Below are 21,980 nucleotides of genomic sequence, written 5' to 3' on the forward strand. Positions count from 1 at the left end.
TTATGGCACGCACAAAAACAGTTATACCAACCAATAAATGATTAGGGATAGATGTTTGGATTCTTGTGCAAGGGCTAGTGTTATACAAATTTTCCAGTCACTATGGCAATGATACAGGTTAGATACACCTGGAAAATATTAAAAATTGAGGATGCCAGGGCATCTGAGCACAAGCTTTGTATGCAAAAGGTATCTGGTTCAATTATTGGCATTTTCATGTAGGGGTGGAATTAATGGGGACATGGTGCCATTCAGTATAGCAGACAATTGTGTGCTAGATGGATCAAATGGTTGCTCTTGGTGCAAGGCAGCTTCCAATGTTCCTAAACAGCCCCCGTTTTGAACAACTGATACACACACCATTTTTAAAAATTGTTATTATTATTTTTAATTTGTCACATAAATCGCTGAACAGCTGCATGAAAGTAGCCTGTGCTCCAGGTTTTAAAGTATAGGGAAAGTACTTGCAAAAGGAACAAAAAATGCACAACATAATTTGCAGTTATCCCTTACCACCCCCCACCTAACCAACTGTACAACCCACATTATGAGAATCATTTGCAGCAGGTGAACCTCTGACACTCCAGATGTTGTTCAACTCAAACTCCCACCAAGCCAAGCCAGCATGGGCAATGGTTGGGGGTGATGGGAGCTGTAGCCCAAAAACATCGCGTGAAGGTAAGAGACAGAAGTGCAAACAGGGGGATCCTGACACCTATTCCAGGTCCCTAACCTGCAGTATCAAGCTGAAGTTAATGGCAACTTCTAGGCAGCAATCCCATGCACACTTACTAAGGAGGAAGCACCACTATTCACAGGGGAACTTACTTATAAATAAACATGCATTGTTTTAGGTTGATAAAAATACACAGAATACATGGTATGCATTCTATGTTAATCATACTCAGAGTCGATCCGTTAAAATTGATGCACATGACTAACTCAAGACCATTAATATCAGTGGGTCTATTCTGAGTAAACCTTTGCTGTACACCTAAAACTGTTATCAAATGCCCAACAGAAAGTGTATAACTGATTCCAATATTCCTGCGTTGATTTTAGAGTATACTTCAGCAAGAAATTTGTTATCTTACCACTGTCTTCAACAGAGAAGTAGAACATGTCACTAGTTGCATTGTCACCTTCCTTCAAGACATAGCAGATCTTCATGTCATCAATATCAGCTAACAGGATAAGAAAAAAAAACCATGTGGGTAACTGAATCGCTACAGTGCTGACACCAAAGACTTCTCAGTAGTTTGAACTTCTAAAAGGAATATGCCTGCAAACTGCAAATGTTCTTTGCAGACTTTTTATTTTATTTTGGATACATAATATCCCCCTCTTCAATACAAAGTACAACTCAAAAAATATATGCAAGCAACAGTTCACAAATCAAACCAACAACAAATTTAAAAACAAAACTGTAAGTGCTGAATACGGGTATTTTTGTTTTTGCTAAAGGCTGAAACATGATGAGAAACTTAAAAGTTACTTTTAAAAAGTGATCTTAAAACTCAAGTCCATGACTTGAGCCATTGACTTGAGCAATTCCGTTTTTCAAAGAGCTGTTTAGATTACAATTCCAGGATTCACTACCTTCCCTGAATGCAATCTACCTGGGATTTTACGATTGTGACCCACATCCACTTAAATGGCATCTTCAGACTGAACACCTGCCCAGGAACCAAAGGACTGTGTAAGGCACACCCAATGGCATTTCCTTTCCTCTGAACACCAGGCAACCACCACAAAAGGAGCCTAGTGTACTCTGGATGTTTAGCACTACAACTCTCATTTGTCCCATCCACAACAGCCTTGCTGGCTGATGCTGATGGAAGTTGTAGTCCAAAGCATCCAGAGGGCACCAGGTTGGGGAAGGCTGATGTACAGAAACAGCCTCTTAAAGTTCCATCCTATGCCACAAGGTTGCTGCTCAAGAAACCTATGCTCTTTGGGCACAGAGCTACCTGGGTGGCTCTTGGGGTGCTGTTATTTTTGCGTGTCCATACCGATGTACTGTATACAGTGCCTATATAGCCAACAGGTTGTATATAGCTACTACACAACTTGTTGGCATCCAGACTTATGTTTTCATAGTGCTACAGGGAGGGAAGAAGCCACAAATAATATTTAGCATTGTAATTGCTCAAAGCACTTCACAAAGTCAGTAATGCAGACCCTATTACCCCCACTCCTTGCTGGTTGAGGACTGAAGCTAAGGGCAGATTCATGCTCTACGTTTAAGGCAAATTCAACACACATTTAAAGCACATGACTGTCCCCAAAGAATCCTGGGAAGTGGAGTTTATGGGTATACTGGGAATTTTAGGCCTGTGAGAGGGAAACTAGTTGCCACAATTCTTAAGAAAAGGTCATATGCTTTAAACATGCATTGAATGTACTTTAAATGTATGCTGTGGCTCTGCTCTTTAACAAAATACTTGTCATTTTACAAATACACCTATATATGCCACTAATCAAACACCATCTATCCCAGAATGGATTAAAATCTGTGTGCCTTCTACAATGCAAGTGGTTTGTTGACTAGAATCTGTAAATGATGCAAGATCTTAAAGCAAGCAATAATCTTAAAAGCTACAGCTATTTACATGAAATTAGCATTCCAAAGAAACAAATAAGTAATGAGGAAGTCAGTTAGCACTAACCTTGAGTAAAGGCTTTAACACTTCCATTTCCTAGGCCAGTATGAATGAGAAGTCCATGCTTTGGCCCATCTGTGATTTTGTATTTCAGCAATTTGTGTGAGCTGTCTCTGTCTTCTGCCTTCAGGGATTTGCTGGTGATCAAGAATCCAAGGTGCCCAGTTGGAATATTTCTCAGAGTTGAGGCACCCTTATTCACTACTATCTGTGGCACCCCATTGTCCAGGGAATTGATTTGGATCTTCATAGTCTGCGGGTGACGTGTTTCAATGATGGTGTCAGGAAAAACATAGAAGTCTGAGTGGGTCCCATCAGTAACAGTAAAAGAGAAGCTATCGTGAGTCGTTTCTGTGCCATCATGTTTATAGTTGATCAAGTTCTCATTTAAGTCTTGTTTAGTGAAGCTGGTCACAGGGTAGCTATTGTTGTAAATAATCTGACCATGTACAGGGACTTGGGTAATTATGAAACGGAGTAGATGGTCAGGTGTGTCCCGATCATCTACATTAAGCTCAAATGGGGTGATCAGTTTGGTTTCTCCTTCCTGAATGTTCAGGTCATGGACAGTTAGAACTGGCTTCTTATTGTCCACATCGGTAATGGAGACTCTGAAAGTGCGGAAGACTGGATTATAGCCATCTGTCACTTCAAACTCAAAGCTATCCATCTTCACCTCATCCTCTGCAGTGTGGATGTAATAAATCTTGTTTCCAGCTAGCTGGAGCTGAGTGAAGGTAGTGACAGGAACACCAGGGCTGTCAGAGTTCTCCAAATGACCTCTGCTTGGGGCACGGGTGATACTGAATTGGAGATGCTCATCAGGGCTGTTAATGTCGCTTGTGCTGAGGAGGTCAGTAGTGAGTGTCACCTTCCCTCCTTCTTTCAGAGTCACTCCTTTATTGATCACCTCAGGGAAGACCATATCAATACTACTGATGGTAATGTAGAAATATCTGTCTATCAAAGGATTTATGCCATCAGTGACATCAAACTTAACTAAGTCCCGGACTCCTTGTTGGCCAGTGTGAATATACTGAATACAACCTTGGTCTATGTCATCCTGTGTGAAATTCATGCCCAGTGTAATGTTGCCTAACACCTCTCCTTCTTTGCTCAAGCGCTGCAGAAGGCCGTGCCTGGGTACTAAGCGAATAACATATGTAAGTGTCTTGTCCTCTGAATCTATATCAGTTGCCTTGAGGTCCCGATTAGTGATAACTTTGGACTCACCAATCTCCACTTCTAGCCCATCATTGATAGACATCCTAGGTGTCTCATCATCCACCAAGATGACCATAATTAACACTTCTTGCTCCACGGTGTGTAGGCCATCAGTCAGTTGGATTTTGAAAGTGTCCTCTTTAGTCTCCGAGTCATCATGCTCGTACACAATGCTGGATGCCTCCCGGATTTCTTCCAGAGTGAAATTGTGTACAGACACAGTACCAGTGGTTAGCTGGTTAACAATCTGCCCATGCTTAGGAGGAACAGTTATAAAGAAGCGCAACTCATCTGGAGGGATATCACCATCAGCACCATTCAGAATGGGAGTGTCGATCACCAAGCTCATCCCTTCCAGCACCACAAACTCACGTACAAACAGTTCAGGCTTCTCATCATTAGTTGGGATAATGACAATGGGAAAGAACTGGTGTGGTGAGAAGTTGATACCATCAGAACAATGGAAAGTGAATCTGTCCTCTAGTGGTTCTACCCCTTTGTGAATGCTCTGCACATAGTTGATGTGCCCAAGACGAACATCCTTGATGGAAAAAGCACTAATGGGGGTCCCAGCCCTGGATTTTTCAGATCCAAGGGCTGGAGAGATATTCTCCAGGTAGCCAGAAGTGGTTTGTATTAGGATGGTACACAGAATGTCATCTCCAGGGGTGTCTACATCTGCCACATCCAGCAGCTCCAAGCTTAAAACATTTTTTCCTCCCTCATAAACAGTGAATGGTTCTTCCCCCACCATAACCTCAGGAGCAATGCTGTCCACTGGCAAAATAGTCACATTAACACGCACTCCTTCCACTGTGCTGCCTCCCACCACCCACTCACTGGAGAGGTCCGAAATAGTAAGATTAAAAGCATCAGACCGCTTTTTCATACCAATCTCCCCACCAGTGTGAGCATAGACTACTGTCCCACTTATGAGGTCCTGCTGGGTGAATCTCTTAGAGGGCACCCCATCCACTAAAATATCGCCTAGTTTGGGGGGATCCTCCACAATAAATGTTAAGGCCAGTTCATCAGTGTCCTCATCTGTCCCCTGGATAAGAGAAGTAGTAATTTCAGTGGCACTATTTTCCAGCACATCAATAAAGGCCCCCAAAAGTCCATTACTACCAGGGAGAGTGATGCTAGGACGCTCATCATCCACGGGCTGAACAGCAATCTTAACAGTAATTGGTACTTGATGGACCCCATCACTCACTTCCAACTGGAAGGAATCACTTGTGTGCTCATCACCGCTATGCTTGTAGGATATGCGACCATTAGCAATGTCATCTAACAGAAATGATTCACCCTGTACCATCAACCCCTCCTCCAGGTAGCGCAGGTGGCCATGCAGAGGTGCCTCAGTTAAGGTAAAGACAATCCTGTCAGTGTCTGTATCCTTATCAGTGGCATCTAGCTGACTGCTGGTGACAAGAAAGCTGCCCCCCTCAGACACAGTGAAGCCAGCGTTGGTGATTTGAGGGGGCTGGTTGTCCACTGGCTGCAGGAATAGCGTGAAGGTGCCTGGCACAGAATTACCTGCCGTGTCTTCTACACTGTAAGTGAACTGCACCACTCTTGGGGTGATCCCAAGTTCCTGGGCTGGTGGCTTATATGCCACCTTGTGGTGGTTTATTTGTGCTTGAGTGAAATGTGCAATGGACATTAGAGGGTTGTCAGTCAACACAATTTCTCCAGCCAGTACGGGGTGGTTTTCGTCAGTGTCAGTTGGTGGTGTGAGCAAAATGTATCTCAGCTCCCTGTCATCTGCGTCCAAATCGGTGTATCGCAGGTAGCGCTTTCGGAAATGGGTCACCTGATATTCAAGAACAGTCATCTGCAAGGTGGTTCCTGGATACAATTCTGGGGGCAGGTTGTCTACTGGTTGAACCTTGATGATGAACACCTGCTCATCAGATTGATTTGGGGGGTCATTATCATCCTGGAGATAGAATGCAAACTGGTCCATCACTAGGTTGGTGTTATGAGGCCCTGTGTGTCTGTAGAACAACTTTCCATCCAAGATGTCCTGTTGCAGCCATTCAGTCACCTTCTTCTCATACACACCTTCACTCTCCACAAAGTGCCAGGAGGATGTCCCACTATGATCTCCCACCACATCCTCCTCCTTTTCATAAGAAACTGGAATCTCTGCCTGACGCAGCAGAAGCTCACCAAGACGTTGGTGGGTGGATGTATCTGGAGATCCTTCAATCTCCTTAAGCACAAATCGAATGGTCGAGTCTTCAGAGTCTATGTCAGTAGCACTGAGAACAAAGGGAGAGATCTGGACCACCTGGTGCTCACTTAGGACCAAGCCAGTGTTAGCATTGAGGATGGGCGGCTGGTCATCATCTGGGGCAATAGTGATTGGATAAAGAAACTCCACCTGATGTCGTCCATCCCCCATACGGAATACAATGTTATCACTGTAGCTGTGCTCATTGCCATCGTGCTGGTAGATCACCTGACCAGCCGCCAACTCTGCTGCAGTAAAAAACTGGCGGCCAGGTGGCACGCCCAAAACCCTGAGTTCACCATGTTTCAGCCCTCTTGTAACCCATACCTTCACCTCATCCAGGTTGTCCTCGTCACTGATTTCAAGATTGTCAGAAAGTGGCCTTGACTGGCCTTCAAAAAGCATCATCTGAGGCCCAGCAACTCGGTTAAAGACAGCCACTGGGGCCAACGTGTTCATAGGCTTCACCACCACCATGAAGGCAAACGGCTCTGAGGAGGCACCCTCAGGGTCCAACACCTCCATCTCCAGCTGGAAGAGCCGCTCCTGGTCAGAGTCCACTGTGGGGGGCTGGTAGGCGATCTTCAGCTCCCTCACTTCTTGCTGGGTGAAGGAAGTGAGGGGCCGGCTGGGGTCATCGGTGCTGATCAAGTAACCCCGCAAGCGGGGGTCGTCGCTTGCTCCCCTGTCGTGCCCACCTGCACTGGGCCAGGGCGAGGTGAGGTTGAAGAGCAGGAGGTCAGATGGGCTCTCCAAGTCCTCAGCAGCCAACATGTCGGGAGTGATGGCCGTGAGCACAAACTGGTCCACCTCCATCATGAGCAGCGCCACAAAGCTGGGCTTGGGCGGGGTGTTCTCGGCGCCTTCCCGGATGCGAACCACCACCTGGAAATACTCCACTTCGCCGGGGCTCTCCTCGGAGTCCTCGCCGCCGTCCTGCTGCAGCAGCAGCTCCACCCGCATGGGGATGTAGTCGCGGTTGGGCGACGGCGTGGTGGCCGTGTGCTCATAGCGGATCCCGTCGTCGAGGAAGCGGCCGCACTCGTTGCTGTAGCCCGCCGGCAGGGGGCGGCCATGCGAGTCCACGAGGCGCCCGTAGGCGGGCAGGTGGCTGCCGCTGCCCGCGGGGAAAGGCAGCGTGGTGAGGCGGCAGCGGCTGCCAGCGGGCTCCCCGGGCTCGGCGAAGGCCAGCACTTTGGCGTCGAGCGGCGGGCTGAGGCCGCGCAGCTTCTCCACGGTGAGCGGCAGGTTGCGGCTGAGCAGGCGCAGCTGCTGCGAGAGCACCTCGGCCTCCAGCGTGAAGGGCGCGACGAGGGTGCGGCTGGGCGAGTCGTAGCGCAGCTGCAGGCTGAGGCGGTCGCGGCCGGGGCTGCGCGAGCCGTAGTGCGTGTACCTCACCTCGCCGGGGCCGAAGGCGCACGGGAAGCGCTTGGGGGAGAGCGCGCCGGGGCGGTGAGGCGCCGGCGGAGGCCCGCTCTCCAGCACCGTCAGCACGCACTTGTCGCCGGGCTGCACGCGGAGGACCAAGTCCCGGGCCGGGTCCAGCCACACGGAGCGCCCGAACGGCACGCGCAGACCCCGGTTGGCCACCAGGATGGCGGAGGCGGAGGCGCCGTCGAGCGTGCGCGGGTCTTCCTCGGCCGCCAGCAGGAGAAGCGACGGCTCGACCGGCTCGGGCTGCCGCTGCGCGTGTCCGGGCGCCGCCAGGCTGTAGAGCAGGAGCAGCAGCGCCCCGAGCTGCCTCGTCGCTCCGGCCATTGCACCTCCTCGGCGGCGGCGGCGGCTGCTGCTGGGGCCCCTCGCGCCGGAGTTTCGGCGGGCTTTGGGACCCGGCGCCGCGGCGGGACGGCGGGCTTGTGGCGTGTGAGGCAGGCAAGGTGCACGACCCCCGGCTCCTTCGCGCTGCTGGGAGCGGGGCGCTGTGGGCTCGGCCTCTGCCCGCCGCAGGTACTAAAGGGAAGGCGAAGAGGGGGTGGGAGCTGGCAGCTCCTCGCGCCGCCCAGGAACACCCTCGCCCCCCTCCGCGGCCCACCCAGGAACCAAGGGCTCGCTTCCCTGCAGCCCAAAGCGGCGCGAGAGTAAGCCAGCCCCCGAAAAGAGAGAGAGGGACTCTTCCCCCCTCCGGCTCCGGTTGCTGCCAGGCTCGCTCCCTGCGCGGGAGGGACGCGCTCGGGGCTCCGCTGGCGACTTTCAACAAGGAGAAGAGCTTTCCTCGCCGGGCACGGAACTCGGTGTGCAGAAATCAGTGGCTCCGGGGCATAACTTTCTCCCTCCCTCCCCCGCGCTGTGGCGTTGATTCTACTGGTAGGATAGGAAGAGAGTTGTTTTTCGCTGGGTTCCTGCCACTGGGTGTACCCAGATTCTTCATAAAAGTAAAGTACAACAAGGGAGCCCTTTTAAGCCAAAAGGGGAAAGCGCCTTCTGAGAAAGCTACAAAGGAATTAAGGCTGCAACCCTTACTTTGGGGGAAGTCTGGTTGGACTTAGCATGGCTTACCTACGAGAGGACATGCATAGGATTTTGCTGCAAGTGAACCCTCATAGCTCTCTGCTCAGATAAATTAACCAGTTTCCTTCTCCAAAGAGAAAACTTGGGACTTTTGGTAGCTTCACATTTGCACAGCTGTAACCATTTTAAATCAAATACATGTATATAACGTGCTGTTCTCTTGAGTGCCAGCTTGATGCTCTTTTGGACTGCAGTTCTGTGCACACTAATATAGGAGCAAGTGTTACTGAACTCTGGGACTTATCTACAGGTAAACATGCACAGAATCAGAGCGCATGACACTTTCTCACCTATCATAGAAGATGATAGCTATAACTCTTTTTAGTTGCCCCCGAATTGCTGGAAACCTGAACGACACTCAAGTCAAAAGCAGGGCTGCATTTAACATAAAAATAGCACCAAGACTTTGTATTTAGTAGAAATTCACACACGCATGCAACCCTGAGATTTTGCTCTCCCTTTGTACCCTTGGCTTTGCGGTTTTGTTGGACATCTGCAACAGCTTGCTGCTTTTCAGCTCACTACTTTTCCTCTACTGCCTTTAGCTCTAAATGGAGTGGCTGCTGCTTACGCCCCCAAACACTGAACAAGTACTCATGTCAGGTGTGGGGGTGGAGCTTCATTAATCATCCCCTCTGCATGATGAGAGCTTTCCACCCTATTAAAAATGGGGAGCTCACATGCAACTTTTAGTGACATCCACAGACCTGCAGTCTGTGCTCATGAACACTGGGTGAGGAAAATAACATTTGGGGCGGAAACACCAAGAATAAACATATTGGAACCTAAACCATTATTGCCATTTCAAATTCATAAAACGCAAACATTCTAAAAGCCTATGCCTACAATCCAAACTTATAACTTGGATGAATCTGAATAATTCCTATTGAACACAAGAACTCTCTTCTGACTAAACATGTGTAGAAACAGCCTGCCATTCTGTGGAGGCTTGAGAGTGAGTCCAATTGAACACCGTCAAGCTTGACTTCCTAATAGACTTATGCAGGATTCAGACTGTAAATGTATTTGTGTGTGTGGTGCCTGTTCCATTGATCATTTGCATTTCTCGAGACAATTGGCCTCATTTTCAGATTATCACGCACAGCACCAGTTATGATGTCTAATACATTTTGTCATACACCGCATTTTAAAAACTTTTTCTCTCAAATGAACTTTCAAAGCATAGCACATTTTATGCTAAGAGCTCTCTCCAAAGCACTGTTGCTTCTGGTTCTTATATCTACATAGTTTCATGTGGCTTCGTTAATTTGAAATATAACAAAGCAGATTTGTTTTGGTCTAAATATTACACTAAATTGGCTTAAATAATTAGTCCTCATGGGCTGCCAGTGACGTTAAGTTTAATTACTGGTTTGCTTACTTTTTCTGGGACGCGGGTGCTGTGGGTAAAACCTCAGCACCTAGGACTTGCCAATCGCATGGTCGGCGGTTCGAATCCCCGCGGCGGGGTGCGCTCATGTTGCTCGGTCCCAGCGCTTGCCAACCTAGCAGTTCAAAAGCACCCCCGGGTGCAAGTAGATAAATAGGGACCGCTTACTAGCGGGAAGGTAAACGGCGTTTCCATGTGCTGCGCTGGCTTGCCAGAGCAGCTTCATCACGCTGGCCACGTGACCCGGAAGTGTCTGCGGACAGCGCTGGCTCCCGGCCTATAGAGTGAGATGAGCGCACAACCCTAGAGTCTGTCAAGACTGGCCCGTATGGGCAGGGGTACCTTTATCTTTACCTTTACTTTTTCTAATTTATTCTACAGGTTGCAAATCTGGAAAAAATGGAATGGTCAGCACATGGTAATTAAAATACAACTTGGCCCCCAACCATACTAGAGGATTCTGACAATCCCCATCACACATTGAGGTCCAGGATTGCAGAGCTGTGTGGATAAACCCTTGTCTATCACAGACACACACAATAACCATGTACAGCCAACTGCATGTTGGTTGGGTTTTTAAGCATGTGAATAGAGTCCATTTTCACGTGTACCCAAGGCATGAAAACAGAGGTTGTGGCTACCAGTGGTTGGTGGTAGAGCGCTTGTGACCCCTTTCACATATTCTTGGAATGTCTGAATCCCTATAGTATGACCTGTTCAAAAATTTCTGAACCCAAAACGGTATGCTACAATCTTTAGGTGATCACATGAGGTTCATGATAGTCTGCTCGTCTAGCGTCTTCCATCCCCAACACCCTCACAACACTTGTTTCTGGGCTTCTTTCTCCACCTTTCACACCAGGAGTCCCACAGCTTCCATGATCAGCCAGTTTCCACACTCCTGACTTTTCCCTATATACTACAACCCTTGGGCCATAATGTGCAGGTACCACATACAGGTACTCCATATTTAAACAGCACTGAATGCAAGGCCCATTCCTGACCATTCCTTGGGAGCTGTGGCTTTATCCATGCTGCACCTGCCGTCAGGTGAGTGACAGACAGGGGTGGCTGGTCAAAAAAGGCAATGTGGGCCAAATTTGGCTCATGGGCTAGAGACTTCCCACCCTGCCATACCCCTACAGACTATGTTGCTGTTGGCATCTTTTTTCTGTCCTCCTTGGCTCTAGTCTTGTAGTGAGGAGGGAAGGGAAACAAGTATTTGGGCACTTACCTTGTTTTCGGGGGTAGGATCTTATTTTGGTATCACACAGCACAATCCTATAGATGTTTCTGCAGAAATAAGTTTCACTGCATTCAGGGGGATTTGCTCCCATGTAATTGTGCGCAGGACTGCAGCAGAGTGCAAGAAGTCGAGCAGATCAAATAGGCCAAACTAGCTCTGATGCAGAGGGAACTTATTTATACAGGAATGCCATAATCCTGTGTGGGACAAAATCAAGCATAACCATTGGTTTAAAGGCTTCCACTTAACAGGCCAATTAAAATGCAGATTAAAATCAGGAAGATTTCAGGAATGATTGCAGTAAAAAGGATTAACAGAAGGTTGTGACCCAAACACACAAAATGATTATGCTTCGTTGAACACAAACTGGGAAATTCAGTTTTATGCAAAGGCAAACCTACCTTAATTTGCAGTTGCCCAAACAATGTGTGCACTAAAACATTGAAATTTGTGCTTCTCAGAATTTTGCAATGCAGCTGTCCAGCCAAGTAATGGGTACAAAGATGCATATACCTAGAGTAAAGTGTGCATAAAATGCATGTATTCAGTTACATACTGCTGGGAAATTGCTTGCAAAAATATGCGTATTAGGCAAAATTGTGTGACAAAATGTGTGTACTAGGAGAAATTCAAATTTAAACGCTGAGGAAACATGCATAAATGTGGAAAACTAAAAAGATTTGCAAAATGAGAAGCAGAGAGAACCCAAAATGAAGAGATTTGTTTTGTCACAACTGATATTGGCCTATTATTTCCTAGTAGACCTGCTTTGGTTTCAAACCTGTGAGCACTCAACCACCTGAATTTTCTATCAGAGGGAATTATTCCAAAGCAAGACTAGTGGGCAGTCCTATCCTATGGAGAACAGGCTTCATCAACACCACATAGCATTTCACTTTTACAAGGCAAGCTTATGAAGGGTTTCTCAGAAGTCCCACTGACTTCAGTGCAGGCTTATTCTCAAGCAAGTGTGCATAGTTTTGAATATACAGGAATGTATTCTTGAGTAAGCATGCTTAGGGTTGCACCACAGATGCTGGCAATCTTCACCTTTTGGCCTACAAATACTGGATCCAAGATGAAACAATAGCATTCCTGTTTAGTACAGGCACTTGCCTATATTTCAATTGCATGCCTGCTTGGAAATGTTGAATTTATTAGTGAGTAACAATTTTGTGCCTATATCATACTAGATTCTGCAAAGTACTTGTAAGCCCCATTGATTTTAAAATCCACAATAACTATATTTGCTGTGGAAAAAATTAACAACAGACATAATATTACCACTTCCTCTGGCAATCTGTTAGTCAGCAGCAGTGTTTAAAATGTTCTTTGTCACTCCAGCTGAACACGAACAAATGAAAGTTATTGGCCATTCTTTTGGGTTAATGTAAAGCTGATTTCTATCACCTTTGAAAATATTACTTCGACTGTGAAAACATAGCTGTACACAAATTAACCTTTATGTGGTGAGCAGGCAGAGTAGCCTACTGTGGTGGCTCTTTGATGTATTTGAGGGTTGATATTTCAGAGTAGATTACCATGGTAATTACCAACTGCAGGCCATGTGAACAGAAAGGTCTTTCACAAAACCTGATTTTATGGTAATGCACCATCCCGTCACACTATGATCCTTTATTCACAGTCGCATCAAGAACAGACATCAAGTCGACAGATGGAAAGGACTATGAATGTATTGAGTTATTTACTGCACGGGCAGATATCCGATTCTTCATTTAACTCTGACAAATTGTGGGAAGATCTTTCAGGGACTGAAGCTATTTCACAGAGTTTTAAGAAAAATCCAGATTATACAACTACCGGTAAATAGCAGGCAGGTGTCTGAGCTTCCAAAGCCATCGCATACTTGTGTTTCACATGATTTGCAGCAATTTACCTACGTATGAATGGACTGATAGCAAATGCATAAGGTTTAGTGCAATTTTCCAATTCGGCACTAAATTGCACATCAAACACAAATGCCAAATTCTCACTGCAAAAGAGAGCTGGCAATATGATGATTTTGTTGCTTTTCAGTGTCATTTTAAAGGGCCTTCTGATTAATCCCACACATTTTAGGGCCTATAGCTTTATTATTTCATGATGCATCTGCAAATGCTTATTTTTCTTTATGCTGTGTGTTTTCTTCTAACTCAGAAGGTAATAGGTTAAAAGGTTGTCTCTAAATAAACAGCAATAGGTATCAGTGCTGTGAAGTATCATGGCAGGGCTTGGTTTCTGACCCATTATTATTCATCGGGATACAAAGAACTGCACAAACAGTTCCATGCACCCAGGCAAGCAATGTGTTACTCAAGCATAGCAAACCTCATCTGAAACTGAGAATAGTCTCAATGTAGATAGCATTTGCTTTGCAGGGGAAAAATGTCTATACACAGGTTATTTTGAATCCAAACCATACCTGCAAATGGGCAACTTCAAAGGGACTTGCAAACTCATTGACTGACATGCAACCAGCTCTACCCACCTGTCAAAAATGGCCCATAGAGGGCAAGCCAGTTCTTGAATTGGCCCTCCAACTGAAAAGGGTTCATCACCCCTGATCTAAAGGTGGCCAGTGACAACTGCAGGTCTCTTGAGAGAAGTTGTGGGACAGCAAGTGATTTGATTGACTTGGATTCAGCTGTCTCTGAAATTCAAGTTCATTTCAAGAGTCATTCTATTTTGTTTCAGCAAGTAAAGTGTAACTATTTATACCATGTTGAAGGGCATATAACTGTTCTTTATTGCCACAAAGTAGACACTTTAATTTGAGCACACAATCAATATAGAGTATGTTTACATTATGCAATGCTCATGGTATTTAACGGGTAACTTTTGCTGGCATGCTTTCAATTAATTCCAAGGTGTTGTACTGACATGCTAGCTCTGAGTTTCAGAGTAGCTTTTAGCTAGATAATTGTTGGTGTGTGGGATAAATTATCTCTAGATCTTTAAGCGTTAGAGAAATTCTGTTCAGTCATTTACTTATACTGCAAAACTCGTATAGCAATCTAGTTATAGCGCACTGAGTTGTATAAGCTACCCTGATATAGATAAACGGGTAAGAAACATTAAATCAAATGTGTGCAATAGATGTTTTATTAGTTTAATAAAGGCTTGATAGTAAATTGGGCCAAAGGCAAACTTTTTAAAGCACAGTTGAGTTCAGTAGGAGAGATTTAGGAAATTCCTGTACAGAACACGTTCCCAGACTATACCTTGATTAAATAAAGGTGTGATTCAAAATATGTGTGGAGAAATAGAGTTGTAATACCAAACACCAGAATCCAAAGGCCTAACTATGGAGTACCCATGACTAGAATTGGGATATAGCTACCTGAGTGCTACTCACTGACCCATTTGGTACATAATACTAATCCATTTGTTTAGTGTTACATGAATAACCAGAAACAAGATGTGGGCTTGCACATCCTTTCCCACTCTCTTCCACATGGCTGCAAGGAAACCAGAAGCACCGGCTTCCTGTTCTAAGCTTACCAGTGTTTACTGTTGGAGAAACTCTGATTTGTTTCAACAAACCATAATTTAACCAGAGCTTCCTCGCCCTACTTTGGATGTAACAACAAACAAAAGCTTAAAATGGGAACTGAATGCTTCATAGCCATGCAGCAGGAGGAAAGTCCTCTTTTTTCAACTCACTCACATTGTGCTAAACAGAAATGGCCCACTCCCTGCTCGGTTTGAGCCCTCACACCAGGCATAGGCAAACTCGGCCCTCCAGATGTTTGGGGACTACAACACCCATCATCCCTGACCACTGGTCCCGTTAGCTAGGGATGATGGGAGTTGTAGTCCCAAAACATCTGGAGGGCTGAGTTTGCTGATGCCTGCCTCACACATTCTTTTGAATGCTGAGAGAGGGCTATGGCTTTTATCATCTACAATGCTAACAGCCCCAAATTTTCAGCCAAAGAGAGAGAACAATTACACATGCAACAATCCCCTATCAGAAGGAAAGTGGTCCATTACAGCACTTCGTGCCTTTGCGGCATATTGTAATGCTCCGTGATTACACCAAGGCCCCATCTGCACTGTACATTTAAAGCAATATCACACAATTTTAAACAATGATATCTTCCCCCAAAGAATCCTAGGAGCTGTAGTTAAGGGTGCTGAGAATTGTTAGCTTTCCCTTTCAGTGAGCTACAGTTCCCAGGGTTTCCTGGGAAGTGGGATTGATTGCTAAACCTTTGGGAATTGTATATCTGTGAGGGGAATAGCAGTTTCCTAACAACTCTCAGCACCGTTAACAAATTACGGGTCCCAGGATTCTTTAGGAGAAGCCATGTCTGTTGTATGATACTGCTATAACTGTATAGTGCAGATAGGGCCTAATTGTAAAAGCAAATATGACAATCATCTTTGCTTTATACACAAATGAAGATTCATTGGTCAGCACAGCATTCTTATCAATAATGCAGGTTCCTAAAGTAGGATAGTTTATTCAGTGGTGGAGGATAGTTCATTCAGGGGTGTGGCATGCGTCCGGGGGGGGGGGTGCCTAGTGCGGGGTGGGGCAACCACGATGGCACCCCACCAGGATCGCGCTGCTGGGGGCGGTGAGTTCCCCCCGCACTCCTCTTCCTCTGCCAGTGAGTTTATTTACCCCCTCTTCCATTTCTCAAACTACAGTATTCCTATAGTTGCTGTCTAACTTCAGCCTTCTCTGACCCTGGTGCTCTTCAGGTTTTGGGCATGTGTGTTGGCTGGGACTGATGGGAACTGTAGTCCAAAGGGGTACCAGGTGCCCAAGTGGAGGGCACTAGGTTCTGGAAGGCTGCCTACCAAGGATATGTTAAAATTCCAGCTCTTCCCATTGACTAACTGTGCAGTCCTATGCATTCCTACTTGGATATAAGCCTCACTGAATTCAGTTGGATTTACTCCCAGGTAAGTCTATGGAGGACTGCAGCCAAAGGACTAAGTCACACGTTGCATGGAGGGATTGCCAGAAACCGCTCTCAACCAGAAGAGGAAGCCAATCTTACACCTCTTTGATTTCCTTCCTTCTACAATACAAATTTTCCAAACACCTGCTTGTTACATCCACACATTACAGGACTATGCTTTAAAACAACAACAACCACCTTAGGTGTATTTTTTTAAAAAAAGTAATTTTTGAAAACGTCCTTCGTTCTACTGCTCTAAAACTCTGTTGGGGTTTTGTTTACTCAGAGTAAGTCCCACTGGGTTGAATGTAAGCGTGCAGAGGATTGCAGCCTAAAGTCCTGGGAAATAGGCATCTTTGCTCTAGTAGTATCTCATATTGTGGCATTTATCTAAAAAAGACCTCAAAGCCCCTTCTCTCAATGGGCTGCTTTCCAAGAAGGGAGTCTCCCTTCCTCTAGGCATAGCCTGCATTCTTTGTTCCCAGATGTACAACCCTGTATTTAGCTATATGAAAACACACGTTTTGTTTGATTGTAAGCTTTTAACCAAACAATCCAGGGATTCCTTACAAAGCAAGGGCTGTGCCGCGCGTAGGAGAGAAGACTCCCTTCAGAAATGTCTTGGCCACATGAAATTCCACATTCCACTACAGGGGCACAACACCCCGTTCTGCTGAGTCCAAGTACCTCCACACCTTTGATCGGCGGAGCATCAAATCTCTGATCCTCTGTCTTCTAATCAGTTTCATACAAGCTTCACTCACATAATTGCCTTACAATTTTTTAAAACGAGGAGCTGGCTGGACAGCTGCAACCGGACTCATATATTCCGTGTTAAGCGGAATGATTCCCCCCCCTCCCTCACGGGAGTTATTATTTTCAACAGCTGCCAGATTTAATTGGCTATTAATATATTGGGAAAGTAAAAGGATGGAGAAATGCTTTGCCCATACAAGTTGATAAAAACTATAAATAGGTGGGGGGGGTCATTGCTCATAAGATTATGTAATGATGAATGATGTTATATATTAAGATTCAAATAGGGGAAGACTCTCGCGCTAAAAATAATATTTAGAAGATTATTTAGGACGGCCAGCCAATGATCAATGCTTGTTCGTTTAAAATGATGCGCCGGTTAATTTTAGCATGAAACGAGACAGCATTTACCTATCATTTAAATAAACGTGTGTCCTGCCCTTCTGTGTTAAAGTACACTTAGGATTTAAAATGCACAACAATAAAATAAGAAAAACAAATCACAGCGGTAAAACAGGAATGAATTAAAAGCAGCAGCCAATTTAAAAACAGTAAGATACAGAACTAAAAAAATAAATAAACTGATGAAATAAAGCTGCCCCCAAAAGCTTGCCCAAAAGCAGGACAAGTGGACCTCTCTTAGGAGGGCAAGTGGTCCTCTCTAAGGAGGTCGTTCCACAATCTGGGCACCACCATGGAAAAGGACATCCACCCTCTGCAATCTGCCAATGGGGGTGGAGAGGACCTCGGATGCAGGGAGAAATTCCCATGGAGCTTTTCTTTGCAGCAAAAAAGTTGTTTCTAAGAAGTTGTGTTGGTACTGATGGCATGGTGGTTATGACAGGACAGACCCTTATCCCAAAGGACTTGGCATCTAAAAACAGACAAAAGGGAAGCGACGCTTCAAGTACTAAATTGGATCAGAGAGCAGATGATATGGAAGAGCCCCTGCCAGTCAGAATAGACTGAGCCAGATGAACAAAGAACAAGGCTCAGTATAAGGAAGGCAGCTTCCTATGTTCTTACGACATACTCAAATGCTTCTTCATAACAACAACAACACCCCCAATACACCTCCCTGACATGTCAGTTCTCTGTACAGAGAGAACGTTTTGTCTGGAGGAGCATCCACTTGTAATACAAACAGGGTTGCCATTTCAGCAATATTTAGGCATAAAGCAGATTTGCATCCCAGGGGGGACTGCTCACCTGCTGTTTGTGCACCTAAGATCAAGTCACAAGTGCATGTCTCTAGGGACTAGTGGTGCTGGGAGTCTGGAGCCCTCAGGTGCTTCCAGGGGAGTGTTTATTGAGGGATCAGTGCTACGTATGCACTCAAGTTTTTTGTGTTTTTTTTGCAGTGTTTACACGACATCATTGGCATAAAAAAGCCAACCTGTATGCCACCCACTCCCCATTTAATCCAGAGTTCCAGGAAAAACTCAATTTTTTTAAAAAAGGAAGGAGTTGTTGCCAACAACCTGTTTGCAATATCTCAGTGGTCCACTTGAAAATGAAGCCCCTGTCTGGAAATAGAGGAGTGTCCACTGGTGTGTGCCTACTTGTTCTCATATTTGCCCCATAATAAATATAGCTAGATGAGCTTTTCCACTCTAGAATTAAACAACGTGAAAATTCACAACAGCAGCAGCAGCAGCAGCAATGCTTCTGCTGTATCATATTTCCCCAGATACAAATATTCATTCATTCAGTCACTCATTTGTATCCTCCATTTCTAGCTAAACCCTTTTCTGGTCTTGCACTCTGTCTGCCTATTCAGAAACTGCAGTCACCTCACAATTGAAGCACAACTTTTGTGGGAAAACTGGAAAACTATGTGCAACAAAAAGAGCTGGTAGTGGTGGTGAAATGTGCACGTGAATTGCACAATAAACTGAGCAGAAAAAGTTTCAAGCATACTAGGATTCCTACTTACAGGGACAGTGTTTGGGATGTTACAGGATGCCAGCACCATTCATCCGGTTGCCATTTCTTACTTCTTGTGCTATAGACAAGGGGGTTTAGAAAGACAAAACACCAAGCAAAACCTGGCCCCTTTCATGTGTTGTTCTGGCAGCTATCAACCTCTTTGCTTTTATTTTTATCAGGCTTTACACACGGACACGTTGGCCTTTAACAGCATACTGCAGATTCTTGGCAGGGGATGCATCATATTAATTCAGTGATATGTTTGGTGAAGACCTATGAAAGCAGATGCTAGGTTTACTGTATGCGCCACTTGCTCGGTCACAGATACTTGAGAATTGAGTTCATCATACCTACTGTATGATAAATATAGAGGGGATTTAGTTGGCTCCCGGTCAGACTTGCCTACGATTTGCTCTTAGGAAGTCTGCTGCTACCCCCAACTCTCTAATTTTAGATCCCACTCCCCAATTCCACTGTTACTGCTGTAGCCATAAAGAAGAGGGGGGGAGCACCTCAGAGACATTTCAGCAGATATCCCTAGCTTTCAATTTGGTCCTGTTAAGAAATTTATCTTCTTTTTTCTGTGCACCACTTCTCTGCTTACTCTTCACAATAGCATGTACCATCCACCCAATGTAATGGATAATATACCTATTTTGCAGATAGATAAACTGAGGTCATGACTTGCTCAAAGCCACACTGTGATTCATGGCTGTGCTGGGATATGAATCTGGGACTTTCTGGCATTTAGTCCAATCTTCTGTGCAAGAAAAGTGTGTATAATTACAGTAAGAATTTGAAAAAAGTAGCAGTATCATAGCAACACCTGCACTGATTGTGCTTTTCTTTAAAAAAATAACAATATACCCTTTCCATTTTACTCAACTGGTTTTAAAGAACTGACATAGCAAAAAGTGGCATTTTTATAATAATCAAATATATAACCTGTCATTCTGTAAAAATGGTCACTTGCCCATAAAAGTGATTAGAAAGAAACAAACAACAACAAATTATTAGTAATTATACTAATGATTAAGAGATAATTTGTCTAAATTGCAACCAAATATGCCATCAAAGAGTCTCAACATAATGATACTGAAATTCTAAAATATTTCCTTAGTTTTTAAAAAATTAAAATAAGGCGTTGTGGTGGCTGGATTTTGGAGAAAGAGGCTTTGTGTAGATAAATGCAAGCCTGCCTTTAAATTTTTTACATTTACCATTTGACCACACATGCCATTTTCCTACATACAAAGAATGAAGGAAAATGGGGTTCTTCCTACATTTAGACTTCAATTCTTTGCAAATTTGGTTGGGAGTTAATCTCATCAAATTCAGTAGAACTTGCATCTCAGTAAACGTGAGAAACAGGATCAAGCTGCCTGTATCTCTGTGTGTGCTTAAGATTAAGGTTCTAAGCATTTCAATTGATGCTCTGTATTTATAACAATTGCCTAGGACACATTTTTGAGGATTAAAGTTAAACAGCTGGTATATTTTGAAAGAGTCATCAGAATGCCAGTGATTGAAACATGCTCAAAAGACAGGTTGTATGGATAAGACAGTATGCCTTTGATGGAAACTTTTGTTTCATTAGATTCTCTGCTTCTTGTGTATAGCAAATCAGACATCTAAAGAAGATGGTATCTGCAACAGCCTCCATGATACCCAAAGCCCAAACAACTGAGGATTTTCAATGTCTAAACTAGAACATTGAATTTTGTTCAGAAACTGTAGAACAAGGTATTAATATAAGTGGAATATGACAGCACTGACTTCTGTTAGTTGCTATCTGTGCAGTAGTTTTTTGTACCAGCTGAAGTTTTGGAGCTATATTCATTACTGGACATTAGAGATGGAGGACAATTGCATTTAGTCTGCATTGTTTAATGAATCATTTTTTAAATGATTTGCACATCTTGGACTAATATTCTAATAAATTTTACTTATCCTTCTTATTTTGCATTTCTCTGAATTTTACAATACAATTATTGGCTCAAAAATGTAACCAAATGCATTGAGAATGCATGCATGCAGTCATATAAATACTATTTAGATTTGCATTTTTTGATGTACAGATAAATGTGGAAACAGGAAGGAACAGTCGTATGAATGAAAACATGCAAAACTGCACAAACTAGAGATAAACTGACCTGTCTATCATTAGGTCATCATACACTGTGCCTGCAATAGTTGGAGCAAAGCAAGTGTCAAAGGAGAAAGAGCCTTTGATCCAGGCTTTCTACCATACCATAATAAGAAGCCCAAGGTAAAAAGCATATTTGATCCCTAAGCCAACAAGGCCACCAGCTGAGTTTGGGAGTATCTGCTGTATTAAAGATATTGCCATGGATATTTTGTTAATTACATGCCCTTAAAATAAAATAATTTGGGTTACAGCTCTGATTTATTATATTTTTCATCAACGCTTTGGTGCATGTGCTGCCTCTCTTGCAGTTTTGTGCTTGATGATTTTGAAGCTGCCAAGTATGAAACTTACCAACGACAGAAGATGCACCAAATTGTACATTTGGAGATGGGGTAGATGCTTATAAACATCAGAACATAATGTTAGCCTTTAGCAGAAGAGTGTGTTTACTTTTTCCAATATGAAACTCATTAGAGCAGCTGTTTTAAAAACTTAGGGCTCATCCATATTGTTGTTCAATCCATATTGAACCTCCATTAATTCTCTGTTGTTCATAAGACATTCTCCTTCAAATCACTGCTTTCCAACACTTTCCCCTTCCTCAATGTATATATATATATTCATAGCAGGGATACTCTGAAAAAGAGAAGATATAAGGAAGTCCGGACTGAGGGACTGTGGGAAGGCAGTGGCTACTGCAGAATCCGTTTTGCCTTTCCCCTTTAATTAGTGGTAGATTTTCACAGTCAATTAGTATCATTATGTACAGAGTATGCTAAGTTCTGATATAGAATGTAGAGAAATGTAAACTAACACTTCCCAGTACCCTTGTAAATTCTATCCTGGAAGTCTTAGCTATGAGGATAACACAACCACCGTGTAATTATATATATTTTGGCTTTTGCTACCCTAGACTTCTTTAATCTCACTTTCTATTGTCATGCTCTGCTACAGGCAGATCAA

At 44.3% G+C, this 21,980-nt stretch overlaps 1 protein-coding gene across 2 annotated transcripts in view; it reads right to left on the reverse strand.

Annotated features, from left to right (window-relative positions):
* The window catches only part of FREM3 (FRAS1 related extracellular matrix 3), an 87,558-nt gene extending 77,542 nt beyond the window's left edge, over positions 1–10,016 (reverse strand). For both annotated transcript variants that reach the window (XM_082237530.1, XM_082237531.1), the window contains exons 1-2: positions 2,670–10,016; positions 1,095–1,184 (exon numbers count right to left, since the gene is read on the reverse strand). In XM_082237530.1, coding sequence (XP_082093656.1) covers positions 1,095–1,184; positions 2,670–7,884 — 5,305 coding nt within the window. In that variant the 5' untranslated portion in view covers positions 7,885–10,016. The remainder of the gene's footprint in view (positions 1–1,094; positions 1,185–2,669) is intronic.
* Between the last annotated feature and the right edge of the window lie 11,964 nt (positions 10,017–21,980).

This window comes from Podarcis vaucheri (genome assembly GCF_965113315.1).
Source record: "Podarcis vaucheri genome assembly, chromosome: 9".
NCBI lineage: Eukaryota > Metazoa > Chordata > Lepidosauria > Squamata > Lacertidae > Podarcis > Podarcis vaucheri.